At 39.4% G+C, this 19,265-nt stretch overlaps 1 protein-coding gene across 2 annotated transcripts in view; it reads left to right on the top strand.

Moving 5' to 3' along the window:
• The window catches only part of NELL1 (neural EGFL like 1), an 877,100-nt gene that overhangs the window by 514,411 nt on the left and 343,424 nt on the right, over window positions 1–19,265 (top strand). For both annotated transcript variants that reach the window (XM_049649290.1, XM_049649281.1), the window contains exon 14: window positions 9,121–9,243. In XM_049649290.1, the coding sequence (XP_049505247.1) occupies window positions 9,121–9,243 (123 nt within the window). The remainder of the gene's footprint in view (window positions 1–9,120; window positions 9,244–19,265) is intronic.

Below are 19,265 nucleotides of genomic sequence, written 5' to 3'. Positions count from 1 at the left end.
TCTTTTCTTTTCTTTTCTTTTCTTTTCTTTTCTTTTCTTTTCTTTTCCCCCTCCCCTCCCGTCCCCTCTAATAAGTATTTGTGTTAGGGACATACTATGTCTCAGCAGTTCTGGTAGGAGCTGGATCTAAAGTAAAGAAAGATACATTTGACATATATTCCCAAGCAATATATGTTCTGGTAAAAAAGGTAGCTATTAGTAAAAATAGCAATACATTAATAGACATAAAATTGCAACTGTGATTAACCCTATGAGGAGGTGCTGAGTGCTTACATCAGTAGGTTACAGGGGAAACTTCCCCATCAAGGAAATCAGGTGTTCTTTTCTGAGGAGCTGAGGACTGAACTGAGATAATAAGGATAAGCAAGCAGTAACTGGGCCAAGAGGGAAGCCTATATGAAAGTCCCTATGACCTGAGGGAAGGAGATAAAGGCAGGCTGGTTGAACAGAGCAGGCAAGAGTGAAAATGAAGCAAAATCGTTCTAGGCAGTTAGGTGGCGGTGAAACCATGCTGGGACCAGGAGATCATATTAACAATGTCCACATTTTGAGATAAAAGGGAAGTAACTGGCTGGAAAATTTCAGCAGGGATGGCAAGATGATCAGATTTGATTTCCTAAAAGATTGCTTTAAATGTAATATGAGGAATAAATTGAAAGTGGGCAATACTGAGTGTGGGGAGATTCATTGAGAAATAATAGCTCTAACTTAATTAATGGCAGCTTAGATGTGGGTGAGATGATGGTGGCTTGGATGAGGGTGGTGGCAATGGAAATAAGGGTTATAGCAATGAATGAGAAAAATCAAGACTTGGTGATGGATCTATTATAAGGGATTAGGGAGAAAGGAGTTTCAAGAATGACTGATAACTACATGACTCTAATTCTTCTGTCATGGTTTGACAGTGACTGTCTTGGTTTGAATCTACCACCTTATAACCATGGGCCACAACCTCTTTGTTCCCATTTCTTCATATAGAAAATAGGAATAATAATAACTCTTAACTCATATGAATGCTATGATACAACTAGGTCAGAGTCTGGCTCATAGTATATGACACAATTAGGTCAGAGTCTGGCTCATAGTATGTGCTCACTAAATGTTACTTATGAAAAATCCCAATTGTTAGTGCTCTTTAGAAAAGAAACAGAGGAGGGAAGTGACTAATTTCTTAAAAATTAAATATACAGAAGACTTTTGATTTTGGCCAAGATGGACTAGCCCTCTTTCTCCTGGGTCTTTTCTTCTATAACCAAAAGAAAACCCTTAGACACAACACAACAAATACCCAGGAAGACTGAAAGATGAACGGAAGGTGAACTACCTGGGAACTTTGGGACTTGAGGAGCCACATGGAGTGAGTTCCCCATTTTATTTTTGAATCTTAGTCATCCTAGTTGAGGAGCTGAAGCAGACTGCAACCTTGAAACCACCAATACACCACCAACCACAATTAGGTTGTGGTTATAAAAGTTCCAAGAAAAGTCCACTCCACTTTTGGGGAAAAGGGGGCTTCACGGAGCAGAAAACCTTGAAAATACCAACTCTACTTTAGCCATCTTTCAATGGGAAACCTGCTTGGCAGAGAGAACATGCTGATTGTCTCCCTGTAGTAATGTCAGTGGGGTTCAGCATGGACCTGGGCCTCCACTCCCCACCAGCAGCTTGGAGACTGAACAAGGCAGTGCAAGGTGGGCCAGTAGGCACTCTGCTCTTTCCCAACTTCATTGTCAGGGGAGCTCACCACGGAGCTGAACTTCATCCAGCATTGACAAAGTAGTATGAGGCAGAGCTAATAATATATTTAATAATGAGAGACTGAACACTGTCTCCCTTAGATTAATAATAAATCAGTGATGTCCACTCTCATGACTCTTGTGCAATATAGCACTGGAAGTCTTAGCACAATAAGGCAACAAAAGGAAATAAAAAGCATAGAGAGCAGAAAGAATTAAAACTATTTCTGTTTACAGATGACATGATTATCTAGGTAGGAAATCCTGAGGAATCTACAAAAAAAATTATAGAGCTAATAGGTGAGTTCTGCAATGTCACAAGCTATGAAATCAACGCACAAAAATCAATTACATTCCTATATACTAGCAATGAACGTCTAGAAACCAAAATTAAAAAAAAAGATTACTATTATATACAGTTGCTCCAAAGTAAAATGAAATACCTCACGAAATAAATCTAACAAAACATGTGTAGGATCTGTATACTAAAAATTACAAAACACTTAGGAAATAAATCAAAGAGTAAGTAAATAGGTAGATATACTATGTTCATAGAAGAAGACTCAATATGATAAAGATGTCCGTTCTCCACAAATTGATCTGTAAGTATAACACAAACCCTTATTAAAATCCCAACAAGAATTTTTATAGAAATGAACAAACTTAATTTAAAATTTATGTAGGGGCACCTGGGTGGCGTAGTTGGTTACCCTTCCAACTTTGGCTTAGGTCATGATGTCACGGCTGTTAGGTTTGAGCCCCATGTTGGGCTCTGTGCTGCCAGCTCAGAGCCTGGAACCTGCTTCAGATTCTGTGTCTCCCACCTTCTCTGCCCCTGACTCTCCCTCTTCCTTTCTCTCTCTCTCAAAATTAAATAAACATTAAAAAAATGTTTTTAAGTAAAAGAAAATTTATGTAGAAAGAGAAATTAGAATAACGAAAACAATTTTGACCAAAGAAGAGTAAAGTGGGGGAAATCACTATATCTGACATTAAGGCTTTCTATGTGCCTTTCTTTATATTTACAGTAATCAAGGCAGTGTGGTATCTGCAAAGGAATAGACACCTAGATCATTGGAATGGAATAGAGAACCCCAGAAATAGGCCAACGTACATATAACCAATTGGTTTTTGACAAAGGTACAAAAGCAATTTAATGGAGGAAAATAGCTTTTTCAATTTTTGCACTGTAACAATTGGACAAGTGTAGGCAAACAAAACAAAACACCTCAACTGAAACTGTATACCATATACCATATACAAAAATTAGCTCAAAGTGTGTCATGGACTTAAAATGTAAAACTGTTAAAAAAAATAGAAAATCGTTAAGACCTAGGGTTAGATAAAGAGTTATTAGACATGACATTAAAAGCATTATCCATAAAATAAAAAATAAATTGAGTTTCATAAAAAATTAAACCTTTGCATGTGAAATAATGATGAGGATGAAAATACAAGGCATAGACTGTGAAAAGATATTTACAAACCACATAATAAAGGCCTTAATATCTAGAACATATGAAGAATTCTCAAAATTCAACAGTAAAATAAAAACCCAAGTATAAATGCGTAATAGACATGAGCAGATAATTCACCAAAGACAAGCTTCAGGTCGAAAATGAGCTTGTCAAAAGATGTTCAACATCATCAGCCATTGGCAAAATGCAAAGCACAATGTAGTATCACGTACACACCTATCACAATGGCTAAAATTTTTAAAGTGGCAAAACGAAATGCTGACAGTGATGTGGAGAAACTTGATGACTTACACATTGCTGATGGGAATGTAAAACAGTACAGCTATTCCAGGAAATTGTTTGGCAGTTTATTACAAAATGAAGCATGCATTTATCGTATGACCCTGTGTTCACACTTTTGCATATTAATCCAGAGTAATGAAAGTATATATTCACACAAAAACCTTCACCCAGATGTTCATCGAAACTTCATTCATAATAGAAAAATACAGGAGACAATCCAAGAGTCGTTCAGCGTGTGTATGTTGAACAAACTGTGATGAATTTATGCAACGGAATACTTCTCAACAACAAAGTAACTTGTACTGTGGACACATACAACTTGAATGGAATTCAAGGGCATTTCATCTAGTGAAAAAAAGTCAGTCTCAGAATTTACTTACTGTACGTATAATTCTATTTATACAGCATTCACTAAATGACAAAACTGTAGAGATGAGAACATGTTAGTAGCCAATAAGGGGCAGGGACTGGGGGTAGGTGGGTTTGGGGGAGTGCTGAGTAGGTGTAAACAAAGAGCAATACGTGAATATGGTGGTGGGTACCTGAACTTATACATAGGATAATATTGCTGAGAATTATACACTTATATACACATATACACCCCCAAAAGGAGATAGATACTGTTTCTGAAAAAAAGGTGTAAACTGAATAAGGTTTGTAGACTAGCTAACAGTAATATACCGATGTCAGTTGTCTCGTTTTCATGTTGTACTACAGCTATATAAGATGGCACTATTGAGGGAAGGAAGCAGGGTGAAGTGTAATGGTATTCTTTGTACTGCTTCTGCAACTTACTTTAAGTCTGTGATTATTCTCCTTTAAAAAGTAAAAAATTAACCTACACTGTGGCCAACACTTTAGAAGTTCCTTTTGATCACACGGTAAGGTGGAGTTTTAGAAAGAATACAGGAGAAGAGATGAGGAAGATAGATGGAAGTTTGAGTGCCAGACATACAACTTATTGTATGTACTGTATGCCCAACATATTATATGTACTGACACCTCACAGGTGCTTCAAACCTCAATTTCTTTATAAAATGTTGTCTGATGAGACAGAGAGAGAGGGAGACACAGAAGCAGAAGCAGACTCCAGAGTCTGATGGGGGGCTCGAACTCAGGAGCTGTGAGATCATGACGTGAACCGAAGTCGGATGCTCAACCAACTGAGCCACCCAGGCTCCCCTAATTTTTAAAAAAAAATTTTTTTTTAACGTTTATTTATTTTTGAGACAGAGAGAGACAGAACATGAACAGGGGAGGGTCAGAGAGAGAGGGAGACACAGAATCTGAAACAGGCTCCAGGCTCTGAGCTGTCAGCACAGAGCCCGACACGGGGGTCGAACTCACGGACCGTGAGATCATGACCTGAGCCGAAGTCGGACGCTTAACCGACCAAGCCACCCAGGCGCCCCCCTAATTTTTTTTTTAATGTTTATTTATTTTTGAGACAGAGCATGAGCGGGGGAGGGGCAGAGAGAGAGGGAGACACAGAATCGGAAGCAGGCTCCAGGCTTTGAGCCATCAGCCCAGAGCCCGACGCGGGGCTCGAACTCACGGACAGCGAGATCGTGACCTGAGCCGAAGTCCGACGCTCAACTGACTGAGCCACCCAGGCGCCCCGAAAACATGGTATTTAATTGATAATGGCTATTGATTCCATTTGATTGCATTATTACAGAGGTAGGGTAGAGTCTTTCTGAGCCATTCTATGGAAGGAAAAGGAAGAAAAGGAGGAGGATAAAGGACCTATGTGATAATGACAGTGCCTCATCAGTGCTCAACAAATATTAGCCAGCATAACAACAATTATCATCATTAGTGGAGAAACAGCATGCTGCCGTAATCATTATTCTTTGTCCTGAGAGGTTGGATACTCTAATTATACTAATCAAACTCTAGTCAGACATCAACAATGCTAAACATACATCTTTCACCTTTCCAATTTATAGTCTTGTTTCTTGGGGACAATTGAATCTAAGCAAATAACTTCCTTGGGTATTCAAAGAGATATTCTAATTTAATTATCTTCAAAAGCCTATCTCTTTGTAGTCTTTCTGCCTGAACTATAAAGGAAAAAGAACATTTTCTTAACCAATTTTTACTACCATCCAACAATAAAGGCTACTCCCAAATAATTGCAGTAGTGGTGGTCTTAGCAATAGTAGTAATAATGGTCATAAAAATAGCTTACATTTATGAAGCACGTACTAGTTGCCATGTGCTCTAAGCATTTTACTTGCATTAATTAATGCAATCCTCACAACCACCTCAGAAGATAGGTTCTATTATTATCCACATTTTCCATATTAGGAAACTAATAAGTGGCAAACCCAGGGTTGTCTCAGCCAGGCTGCGTGGTTCTGGAGTTTGTGCTCTCAACTGCCTTGTGCCGCCTCTCAGAGCACTTGTCCTCCCCCTTTTGCAGCATCTCCAACAGCTGGAAGGGAATTTGATGTTTTTGGAAGGAGAACGTTTCATATTTGATGATTGTTGTCCAACATAGGTCAGATCTTCAGTGGAAATTTGGGGCTAGTATATACATAAAGACCGTCTTCCTTCCTGGCTCTATGGAATCACTTCCATATGTCTTGGTTTAACTTCAACTGTATCCAGATTGCTTGTAGCTGCTGACTGATGTGGTCACCCTGGCGTCTAGTGTCACAAATACGAGCTCCCTCACTTACTGGTTTTGTGATCTTGGGCAGATTCTTTAATGTTTGTTTGTTTGTTTGTTGTTGTTGATGTTGTTTTTGTATCTGCTCTTTCATTGTAAAATGGGAAAACTCATTTCATGTGATTGTTAGGAGAATTAAATGATATGTGCAATATTTAGCTCAGTGCTTGGCACTTTCTAGGCTCAATACCATTATGGGAAGTAATGATAGGCAAAGTGAGGGTTGTATAAAATATGCTACAATTCCTCTCTTCAAAGTTAGTTAATAAGGCAATAATAATAAAACTTACAAATATCACCATGTATTGTGATATGGTTGCCTCCAAAGAGGTAAAGATACCAAATTTGGTAAAAATTCCAAGATGGGTGAAATTTATGTGGTATGGAGAGGAGGTATGGAAGGCTTTCCTGGCAAAGTATGTGCATGAAATGGTGTTTGAAGCCAGGTGGGGGCAAAGGTAGTCCAACTACATTGGGAGACCGTATTTTAAGTCTGGACATAAAATGTCAAACTGGAGAGGGGTAGGAATGAACTCTTGCATTTGCAGGACCATGTTGGGGCCATCTCATCAGAGAAGAGGGTTTGCTTCAAGAATATTGGGAGAGGACTATGTAGGATGGATATGCTAATTACCTTAATGAGGGAAATCCTTTCACAATGTATACATACAACAGATCATCACGTTGTACACTCTAAATAACTTAGAGTTTTGTCACTTATGCCTCAACAGAGCTTGGGGGGAAAAAGACCAGGTAGGTAAGGATGTATCAGATGTTTGAAATGTTGCATAAAACCATGCCTTTATTTTGCCTGTAGTGCCTCTCATGGGCAATCCTGACTGAGAAAACTATGACCATTTTTCAAAGACCAGTTCAAATACTACCTTTTGCAAGAAGACTTTTCTCCCTATGAGCTGAAATTTCTTTACCTCAGTGGACTCTTATTTCAGTCTATTCCTCCTATCTAGCATGACCACACGTGCCAGTTTGCCTAGGTCATCCTGAGTCAATGCTGTTATTCTAGTGTAATTATTAATAGAGCCCCCCATTCACTCTAAAATATGTTGTTTTCTAGGTAAAATACAAAGTCATCTCCTGGTAACTCTTATCACTTCTCCCTTCTGTTCTGCCTAGTTGCATATTGACATCTGGTGGCCCCTATTAAAATGTTCGTGTGAACAGAGACATACCTACTCACCTTTGTAGTCCTAGTACAGACCCTAATAATTATTAAATTAATTTAAATAAGGGATTGAAAACTTCAGTGTCAAAGTCTATATTCTTAGACTTTGTGTGCCCGACATCCTCTGGTGTTGTAACTACATGTACTAGGTTTTTAATAGGTCTGTAAATTTGATTGGACATCCACAGGGTGATACTATTTCTGGAGTATGCTGGAAATAACATTAGCACAGACTAGATGTGAGTTCTCATAAATTTTCTCTTCTCCCTGCATGGTAACCTGTGCACGCTTCTCACTGACCATTTGCATTGGTCTTATGGCCAAAAGAAAATTTTTGTTTTGAAAAATGGAAGGTGTTCAGTCATATGCCTATGTACGCTTTACTTTAATTACACGTTGGTGACCAAAACAGCTGTAGGTTGTAGAATTTAACCTTTCTCATTACTTGGTTTCTGTTAGGAAATTTAGAGTAAAAATTAACGAAGATAGAGGATATTTCAATTGATTGGTACACTTTTGTAACAGCGCACTACAAACTATATTGAATTTTTTAGTGTTGTTCAATTAGTGTTATTTCTTTGGGGTTGCTGGCTGGGATTTCAACTCTTGTATTATAACCTTTGTGACTTAAACCTGTCTGAATTTTCTTCTTAAAATTTCTAACAAGTTATACTAGCAGATGTTAAAGGGAATAAGGCCTAACCTTTCAATACTCTTTATTTACAGAGTAGCGATTTAGATGACTCTAAATTTCCTGCTGATGACAGGAAGGTATCGCTGTCTGTGAAATCTTGATTTCTAACTTGGATTCTTGTAGTGTATTTTGTAAGGTGTTAGACCTATTTCCCTCCTGTTTTGTGGGTTAAGGATGCTGTAGCTATTTGAAAATATATAACCATGTGATTACCCATCAGGTATCAACCCAGGGGTTGAATGCTGAACCCTGTGAACTTGGACTACCTGGAAAACTAGAGTTAAGAGCCCTGCTGAAGGCCCTTGAAGAGAGGTCCTAAGAGTAAATCCCTTTTAGACTCAGCACAACCCTATGCTTGCCAGCATTTCCTGTGACCAGTGAAATTCCTTTGAAATTCCTTGTTAGCCCTTCTTTGCCAAGTTATATCAGCTGAGCCTCCCTCTTCAGTTTTACTCTCTTTGTTCTAAAGAAACTGTGGATTCTCACATGTGGGATTTTTTTTTTCCTTTTTTAACCTTAGAGGCAGGTTTCCCAACCCAGGAACCATTGACATTTTGTACTGGTTCATGCTTTCTTGTGTTGGGTTTTCTTGTTCATTGTAAGATACTTAGTAGCATGCCTGTCCTGTATCCACTAGATTCTAGTAACACCCCTACTCAAACCATGATAACCAAAGGTATTGGCAGACATCATCAAATGTTTCCAGTGGAGATGGGATGCAAAATTACCCCCTGTTGAGAAACACTGCCTTGGAGCCTCTATAGAAACATTTGCAGAGCATGGAAAAGGCAATGCCCTCAGAGCAGTACTTACCAGTCATGTGACTTGCATAAGATGCTGCCTTCTCTGACCCTTAGTCTTTTTACCTGCAAAGTGGGGATAATGACATCTATCTTTGAGACCTGTTGAGATTTCAACCACATCAGGGATAGAAACTTCCAGGTATATAGTAAGATCCCCATACATGGTAGTCATGCCATTCTTATGTGGTGAGTCTCAACTTACTTTTCTAACACCTGTGATTCCAACTTAAGAAAAGGCGTTTCTTTCTTTTTTTCTCACCCTGCAAACAGAGCATGATGAATGCGGCAGCGGGCAGCACAACTGTGACGAGAATGCCATCTGCACCAACACTGTCCAGGGACACAGCTGCACCTGCAAACCGGGCTATGTGGGAAATGGGACCATCTGCAGAGGTAAGCTTGCTGCCTTTGAGGTGAGCTGTGAACAGCTTCCCTGCCTGGGCTTCTGGTATTCATGTGGTAGACCCTTGTCACCATTCTGGTAGCTGAGCATGGCTAGGGTTCTGTTCCTGGTCTGTCATCTGGTGAGGGCACTGTGCATCAGAGAAGAAAAATGATTTAAGTCTACATTTTGGATTGAATGCAAAAGGTATGCATTTGGGTCTGGGGCATGGTTCTATACCTTCATGGCTCTGTTTAGCTTTGCCTCTTGGCCTGAGTTTGTGAGGGACACTCTGATTGCTGACGTGGGTTTTTATTCCCTGTGTGCTTTGCTCAGAGGGCAAGTGGGCACTGCCAGTGGCCATACTCCAGGTATCTGCTTGCATAGGAAGCTGAAAGTTCTAGCCTCTGTCTGTGTGGTAGCAGTTCAGCAATTCAGATGTAGTGCCTTGGTTTCCATCTGCATTTGGAATAAAATTAAAGTTTCTCCTTGTGGCTTATGAGAGCTTTCAGGATCCGGTCTCTGGCTCCTCTCAGCTGGCATCTCTCTTTTCTCTCCCCTCATTCCCTTTATGCCAACATATTATCCCTCACTGTTTCTCAGACATGCCAACCAGCTTCCAGTTTCGGGATTTGCACTTGCTTTCCCCTCAGCCTGGATGTGCTCATTTCCTTCAGGTCTTGACTCAAGTATCTCCTTATTGGAGTAACGTTCTTAGGCAGCCTCTAAAATAGCATCCTTAATATTTCTTAGCCTCACACCCTACTTTATTTATTTTGTTTTCATTAACACAACATAACAGAACATTATACATTTATGTGTTTGCTTCTGTATTGTCTGCCTCCCATTGGGATGTAAGCTCTCTGAGAGCAACCGCTTGGTTTTGTCTCCCTGCTGTGTCTCCAGCGAGTAGATGGATGCCTGGCACATTGTAGGTGCTCATTAAATATGTGTTACCTTACTGAATTAACCAGAGGAAAGTGACAACATTACATTGCAAAGGAGGCAAAATGTACAAAAGACAGGAAATGATCCTTTGGGTTCTATATTATTATAATTATCCCCAACTTTAGAGGTGACAAAACTGAGACACAGGAAGGCTGAGTAGCTTGAAGACAGAAGTAATATACAGTGAATAAGTCACCATAATCATGCCCTAAATTGGGCAGAATTTAAAAAAAAAATGACTTTATTCTCTGTTGGTGAGGTTGATGTAAACAGATTTGTTTTTATTTGTGTACATGCCTGAGTGTAAATTAGTGAAACTTTTAATGGCAATTTGAGAAAAAACTATCAACATTTAAAGTGAATGTGAAGAATAATAAAGGGATTCTCTTGATTCCATTCACTTTATCTCCTGAAATGTATTCTGGGAAAGACACATGCCCATGAGGGGGGAATGTGCACATACAGAGGTGTTTTGCTGTGTTGTATATATTCATTGAAAGCCAGATACAGCCAGAAAAATCTGTCAGTAATGGAATGATTTATTTCACATGTCATTTTGTGGAAGAGAATATAAAGGTTTAAAAAACTTTAAGTGTATGTATGCACACACATGTGTATGTGTGTTCATGTACATACTCAGTAATCTCCAAGATGCGTTTTCGAGAAAAATCAAATAAAGCTATAGGACATTACCTGTAGCATCATCACGTATCTCATTTATTATTTATAACTACCTATATGCATACTTCTGTAAAGCATAAAGACTGGGACATGCAAACTGCTCATGTTATTGCCCGTGTGTGTGTGTGAGAGAGAGAGAGAGAGAGAGAGAGAATGTTCACTTATTATGAATTCAATGTTGTTTTTATCTTTTACAATGGGAATTTATACATATAATATTTGTGGGGTTTTTTTAAGTTCCATGAGGCAAATAAAAATACCAGTGCTCAGCTTTTAAAAGAAGGCTGAAGATACTTCAAAAGTAAAGTAAAAATACATAAATATTAATATAATTCCATGGATTATCCAGCCCACGGCTGGTACTTTCATGCTAATGCTATAAATCTGAGGCGCACATAGGGATTTGATTTTAATGCATTTTTTCTTCAGAATTATGTTACCTCATAAAATAATATTAATTACCCTAGTTCAGTGAGTTTGTGTTTGCCCAACCCTCTCATGCCATTGGGATAAGTAGTGGCTTCACCTTTGTGGAATTTGAAAGTCTGATTGTAAAAAAATTATGAGTTCAAATAATGTTTCTGGTGTCCACAGGCTCTGAAAATACATCTTCCCTTGAAAGTCACAAATCAAGGACAATAATTTTCTTCAAGTGGTTTTCGTGGTCAGTTAAGTGGACATCAATAAGATGGGGAGAATCTCGTGTTTATAAATGTTGCCTGGGGAGGCAGTGCAATGTAGTTCAAGAACTGGATTGCAAATTTAGGGAACTAGGGGTTAGACAGGATTTCATTGCTGCCGAATTGTAACTTCTGTATTTTTACATACTAAAATTGGGTGAATATCCCCATCCGTGTTTTTCCAACAATGTTATTGCAAAGAGTTATGAAAGGAATATATATGTGTGTGTGTGTGTGTGTGTGTTTGTGTATGTACATATATATGTGTGTATATATATATATATGTATGTATATGAAAGGAATATATATGTGTGTGTGTATATATGTATACATATGTATATATACATATGTATGTATATATACATACACACACACACACACACACACACATATATATATATATATATATATATATATATATATCAATGTGTTTTAGACTATCACAGGCTCTAAAATGTAAAACACTATTAGTAGTAGTAAAACAGTAGCAGTACAATGAGGGAAGAGGTGGAGGCAGTTAATGAGTTGGCTTGAACCTCAGCCTTCTCCCTGAGTTGCCCAAATTTGTGTCTTCGTTTGAGGACATACACTTTGTAGTTGACTTTTCCACCTGTAACCGAAACATTTACAGAAGGAGTTGGACAAGGATAACTAGATCACTTGAACTGTTTTTTTAACGTGTAAAAGCTTTTCTGGATGTGGTATTGTTCATGGAATTGACTACATCTGCATAGAAATAAAAGCCATTAACACTACTAGTAACAAAATATGAGACAGCAATTTCTCAAACAATACCAGTTGGTGTGAATTCTTTCACATCGGCTTTCCTGGTGGTCAGTGCCCATGGAAGGTGTTTTTTGGGATTTTTTTCACACGGGTGGTAAATACCTGTTCAGCTTCAACATTCACAAAGTAGGTGCAAGATGCCTTGCTGGGTGTGTTCATATATGTTATCTCCTTAGTTCCCACCATATCCCTGGGAGCTTGATAGCATCGTTACAGCTCACAGGTAAATCTTGAATAAGACATAGCTGAATTCAATTTACCTGGATTAGTGCTACTGACTACTTTTAGTTTCTTCCCTCCAGGCCCCTTCCTGTACCTTCTCCATTTTTTTTTTCTCTTTCTCCCTCTTCCTCTTTCTCCCTAACTATTCATTATTTAAGCCTCTCTCTTTTTTTTTCTTTTTTCTTATATTCTAAGTAGAGACTGTAAAAAAATCAGAAAGGGAAGAGAAACAGTACAATGACAATCTGTAATTTTTAAATTTGCCTATATTTTTGATAAACAGACTAAAATACTTTGAAACTGTGCAAGATTTGTTGCTAAAAATTTGGGGTTAAATGGACAGAACACGTGCAAATTGCTTCAGGTCCGATTTGCACAACCTGACATACAGGTTGGGGTGGTCTGTGGAGTGTTTATCTGCCTTCACAGTCCTGCATTAACCTGGAACTGAAGGTGAGTTTGGGGCAGCTTCCACTTAGTAGGTAATAGGCAGGGCCTTCTCCCTTGTCTGTCCCTAAGGGCTGGGTAAGATATGATGATCCTTGAGAACACTATCATCTTCATGATTAATAGTATTGACATTTATTAGTCAATTTATTAGACTGTAAAGATACAGTGGGAATAAATTCTGTGTCTGGAGCATAGTTCTGGGCACCATAAGAGCAAAAGGCAAATAAGAGAAGGTCACTGGAAACTTCACCATTTAGTATGAGAAAAAGATTTGAACAGTTGCTTCCCACCCAATGTAACTATTTACAAAATGGTATTATCTCATGTGCAAAAGGCTTATAAGGAATTATTCAAGGGGTGCCTGGGTGGCTCACTTAAGCGTCCAACTCTTTAATTTCAGCTCAAGTCATGATCTCATGATTCTTGAGTTCTAACCCCACATCTGGCTCTATGCTAAGTGTGCCAAGCCTCCTTGAGATTCTCTCTCCCCCTCTCTACACTCCTTTCCCACTTGGGTGAGCTCTCACTCTCTCAAAATAAATAAAGAAAAAAATTATTCAAAATTTAGAGCCACATGAAAGGTATTATTATGTGTCAGTTAGGACTCCTTTGGTTGCGAGTAAGAGAAATCTACTGGCAAGACTGGCTATGTGACTGTCAGAGCCCAGAGTAAAATAAAAGACTGGGGGGGAAAAGTAGAAGAAAAATTTTTTTTCTGTTTAAAAGTACTAAAATATAAAGCTTTTGCCTTTCTTTTGTGGTCTCTTTCTCACCCTATTGTGATGGTTTTTTTTATTTGCTATTTAATGGCACTTCCTTGGCCCTGAAGATCCTCTTGGGGTGAGTGCAGACACTCAGAGGAGCTTCAAGCCCATCCCCTAACTTGGCACATGCACTTGGCCCACTGAATGCAGGGCTCCTCTCTGCCTTGACCAGTGGGGCAGGGAGGTTGAGCCAGGTGGCTCCCCTTCCCTTGAGCCTTGTACCCCAGTCCACAACAGATGGTCAACCTAAGGGACTGCAATCTCCCCACCAGTTCCCCACATCACCTGTGGAATGCACCTAAGTGCTGACAGGGAGGATGACACAGTTATACTTTCAACTGGAAAACTCCGAGCCTGCATTCCTAACCCCTACCCTGTGCAAAGACCCTGTTGGGGGCAGGGGGCAATTGCTGCTTAGTGGAGAAGAGAGAGGCTCTGAGAAACCAGAGCCCAGGGGTCAGAAGAATGGAGAGCTGAGAACCCATCCTGGAGAGAGGGGTAGACTATGGGAGTGAGACCACACATGAGCTAAGGCTCCAAAGCCCCAGTGCATGCTCTGTTGTCTGCTTAGACCTAATTTACAGAACAAATTCAAATATGAAATTAGTAAAAATGTTAATGTGGTGACCACAAAACATGAATCCCCAAATGAAGGGTCCTTCTGAGTCAGGGGCCCCATGCAACTGCCTTGGCTGCATGCTGGTGAAGTTGGAAGCATCAACTAGCCTTCACTGTCCAGGTGTGTCATATGACCTGAGGGCGGAAAGGTGGCTGGGATTTAGGAACAGATTTCTCTAAGAGCTGGAATGCTGATTGTACGCTGTCTCCTTGATGCTTCCTTGTGGATTGGCTTCATATTTCTCTCTTTTTACAGGCAGGCTTTATGTTTGTCCATGTGGTTGAGGATCAGATCCTCTGTTTTGTAGACTCAAAACTTGGCCTTGTCAGAGTACCAGAGATGATCAATCTCCTGGGACTGATATACTAATTTTTTTATTTTTATTTAAAAAAAAAATTTTTTAATGTTTGTTTATTTTTGAGAGAGATAGAGACAGAATGTGAATGGGTTAGGGGCAGAGAGACAGGGAGACACAGAATCCGAAGCAGGCTCCAGGCTCCAAGCTGCCAGCCCAGAGCCTGATGCGGGGCTCGAACTCACGAGCGATGACATCATGACCTGAGCTGAAGTCAGACGTTTAACCGACTGAGTCACCCAGGCGCCCCACTGATATACTAATTTTTTATGATAAGCTGTTGTGGTTTGAGGAAAGCCTAAAAATGATAGCTCTCCCCACCCCACCACCTGCATTCAAAACCAGTTGAGAGACAAATAAATTGAGCAGCGGGAACTAAAATGTCGATATGAGTACTGATAAAAATTATACCAGAGAGCACGGCTTATGTATTCGACACTGGTATTTGTAATATTGAACCCCCGAATTAGACAGACTTCTGCATGTATTCATGGTGGCCCAAGGCAACACCTAGGGCTTCCTGTGTTTATCTCCACATAGGACTTTTTCACATTGTAGGGCAATAAAAGTCCAGAAGGGTTGTTTCCTGTGTTCCTCCTAATCCCTAGTGAGTAAGTGAGGGAACAGCTGGGCTCGGCAGGTCAGGTTTCTCTCACTCACCAGCAATCAGGGAAGAATGAGAGGGCATGGCAAGTGGCCTAGGGCAAACATTTCTTAGAGAAATCAGATATACATGGAAAAGAAGCACCCCCTTCCCCAAGTCCACGTACAACTTCTATTAAGAAGTGCCACAATGTTTGTGTCTGTAGTTTCACTGTCTTTCTTAGATGAGAGATACACAGGGAGCCTTTTTTTTTTTTTAATAAATTCTGAGTTATTTAAGTGAAAAATCAGAGCTAAGGAGTTAGTCTGGGATTTTATTGGCTCGTCACCTCAGTATCTGTTCCCTGGCTGCAACTCTCTCCATGGTAGGTATAGTGATCTAGGGTCTGTTCTAAACGTAGTGTGATGCACTTGCTCAAAATCTTCCAGTATTTCAGGAGACAGTGGGTGATATTACACTCCTAGTGTCCCCTAAATGTTCTTTTGTTGTCTGGAGCAATATAGTAACTAATCTTCCCCTTGTCCAGTGTTTATTTTCAAACATGTGAGTGGGCTCTGTAATGATTTTATAATTTATGGAAATGTACCTTCACTTTTTTCCTACCTTTCAAGTCCAGGAAGCCCTCCCTGATCTCAGGCTGAGTGAGTGCTCTTTCTCTGTGCTCCAAAGACACTCTCCAAACACTGCTCCAGTCCCCATAATCCTATGTTGCAGTTGATGATTTTACTCGCCTGCTTCCTGTAGGCCAAGGCTACATATCTTGGTTTAACCAACATTTAGCAGAGAGCTGAGCATGTTATAGTACTCATAAATTTCCTGATGAGTGAACACATTAAGATTCCTTTCTAATAGAGCATACACTTGTGTATCTAGAAGATTCTGCAACAAAGCAAAAATCTGCATGGGACAGAGATGGTTAGGCCACTGGAGCCTTGCCCCCAGCCTGAGAACACCACCTCTCCTAAAGGTAGATATGCAAATGGATTTTGATGTGGAGTTGGCTTTGCTAATTGAATAACTGACTTTCAGAGAAGATCATTACAATAAAATTAACTTCACTGTAAAAGTTCTTGGAACATAGCTGCATGTTTATTCTGAGGCACCTCAGAATCCTATAGTTCTCTGAAGTCATTTATGAGTGTGTTTGCATTGAGGTACATTTGCAGAAGTGCTGTTTCCTAGAAATTCTACTTCATGGGAGGCTGGATAAATTGTACAAGAAAAACCAAGAAAGTCAGTAACAGAAGGCTAGAGAAGGTTTAATATAGACAGAAAGAGTAATGTGACAGTACATGCTAAAGATGTAGATGAAATTCTGAATTAAGTAATATAGGTACCTTACATGCACAGAGTTGTTTTCAGAAACTCAGAGGCACTATGGGAGAAAGGATGAGGGAGAGGCAGAATAGAAAAGTAAGTTATTTTACTATGATATCACTGAAGATAATAAAGTTGATAAACTGCTGGGCTATGAATCAGAGAAGATGATATTTAGGGATTTTGAAGTACATGCAAGGGGAATAGGAAAGCCTTTGGCAAGAGTACTCACAGAGCTCCAGAGGTGGTTTTCAAAGTGGTTAATGTAATGAGGAAGGATTCAGGAAGGTCTCAATCTAAAATTCTGCCTTTAGGTGTACAAAGTGTTGGACATGATGGCAAGAGGCAAGATTGACATTATAGGCTGGTTTGACCCATTTAGAGCCAGAACTGTTTGTAAAAACACATTTGTATTGATAAATAGATAAAGGTGGTGAATATATGTCTAGGAGTGCACCTCTGGTTATAGAGCAATTTCATAACATTTCAAGGAGGGATTTGAAACTCTACCCTACAATTGGTTCATTTATAAAATCAGGAAGCAGGTAGATAGAGGAAGCTCAGGATCAGACTCTGTCAATAGGAAGAATCTTTGCAATGAATGTGGACCATACTTCTAGCAACAAGAACCATTTAAAATTTTCCAACTAAAGAAGATGATGTGAGAGGGTGTCCCTTTGGTAGTGTTTAAGACTTTTATTTCAGGATCATATTGAAATAATTGGGCCAGATCAGATTACTATAAGAAATGTACACATGGGTGTACATGTAAATGTAAATGGGCACATGGGTGGCTCAGTCAGTTAAGCGTTCGGCTCTTGATTTCAGCTCAGGTCATGATCTCACAGTTGGTGAGTTTGAGCCCCATGTTGGGCTCTGTGCTGACAGTGGGGAGCCTGCTTGGGATTCATTTTCTCTCTCTTTCTCTCTCTCTCTCTCTTTCTGCCTCTCCCCCGCTCTGTCTCTCAAAATAAATAAATAAACTTAAAAATATGTGCCTTTCAAATTTTTTTAGGACTATTTGATGATTTAACCATAAAGCATAAACAAAGATAAGATTGATGTGGGTGTGGATGACAAAATCTCTTTCAGTTCAACCAGTTACCAAAAAGTGTTCTTAACACAGGGATATAAATTGTAACATACAGTGGTAAGAGTTTATTAAGAACACTCCAAACCGTAATGCCATGCTTAAATATTCATAAACCTGAGGAATGGGCTACAGAATGATGACACGATTTTCTTCTAAAGAAGCTATTTCCTATTGATTAAAGTCTACACTCTTCAGGAAGGCACTTAAGACCTTGTATCAGCTTTGCCATATCTGGATATTTCAAGCCTCATCTCTTTTTTTTTTTTTTTTTTTTTTCAACGTTTTTTATTTATTTTTTTTTGGGACAGAGAGAGACAGAGCATGAACGGGGGAGGGGCAGAGAGAGAGGGAGACACAGAATCGGAAACAGGCTCCAGGCTCAAGCCATCAGCCCAGAGCCTGACGCGGGGCTCGAACTCACGGACCGCGAGATCGTGACCTGGCTGAAGTCGGACGCTTAACCGACTGCGCCACCCAGGCGCCCTCAAGCCTCATCTCTTATGGTAGCTCTCCTCATTACCTTACCAGTCACACTTGGCAATTCACTAACCATTCTCTTGACAGGCCAGGCCAGGCAGTCTCATGCCTCCTTCCCTCTCCTTGGGATCCTTTATTATCCTGGAGACACTTTTCCATCCTTTTTTTCTTCTGGTTGAAATCCTGTTTATCCTTCTTAGTCCCACTCAAATCCCATTTTTCCTTGATCTTCTCAGTCAGAAAAAAAATGGCTTCCTCTCTCATTTCTACTTGTAATATTTAATGTGTTATGCATTATTAAATTGAGCTGTTTACATATCATCATTTCCCACTGACATAAGATGTAGTGCTTCCTGGGTGCTAGGTAAATATATATTGATGCGAAATAGGAATTGGCTAGTTCATCTCACACAAATCCACTCTTCTCTTGTAGCTTCGTGTATTACTGTGAGTCTAAACCACCATTTAGATAATCAAAGAAAAATTGAAATTGTAAATGCTTGTGTAATATCTATTTTAATACTTCAGAAAACCATCAATGGATCTATTATTTAAGTTCAGATATATTATCTATTTTACATAGAAAATTCATTTATTCTCTCTTATGTTTCATTCCTATTGATACTGAATACCCCAACAATACCCCATGTCCTGTGGATACCGAACATAATTATACCAGGAATGATTAAATCCTTTAGCTTAATTTAAGAGTCTATAGGCAGCCCAAGTGAGGTATCTTTCTTGCATCTGTTTGTATTTTTTTTTTTTTTTTGCATCTGTTTCAAAATCTTAAATGGCTCCATTTTAGACTCATCCACTACTTATTCAGTAATCTCAACCAGAGCTAGATTTAGAGCTGGAAAGCACTTATCAAGTGCCAAGTCAAGGCAACATGGGGAACATGACAAGTTACTAGACATAGAACTCTGCCTTTCATGTTCCAAGAGACTTTCATAGTATCTTGGCATGTACTGTTGAGTAGGATATTGTCTTTTCATATTGTTTCTTGGCTCCTGTGTGACCAACGGGAAACATTC

This window comes from Panthera uncia, chromosome D1, assembly GCF_023721935.1.
Source record: "Panthera uncia isolate 11264 chromosome D1, Puncia_PCG_1.0, whole genome shotgun sequence".
Classification (NCBI taxonomy): Eukaryota; Metazoa; Chordata; class Mammalia; order Carnivora; family Felidae; genus Panthera; species Panthera uncia.
The sequence above is the reverse complement of the archived record's forward strand: the minus strand, read 5'-3'. Positions and strand labels throughout refer to the sequence as shown.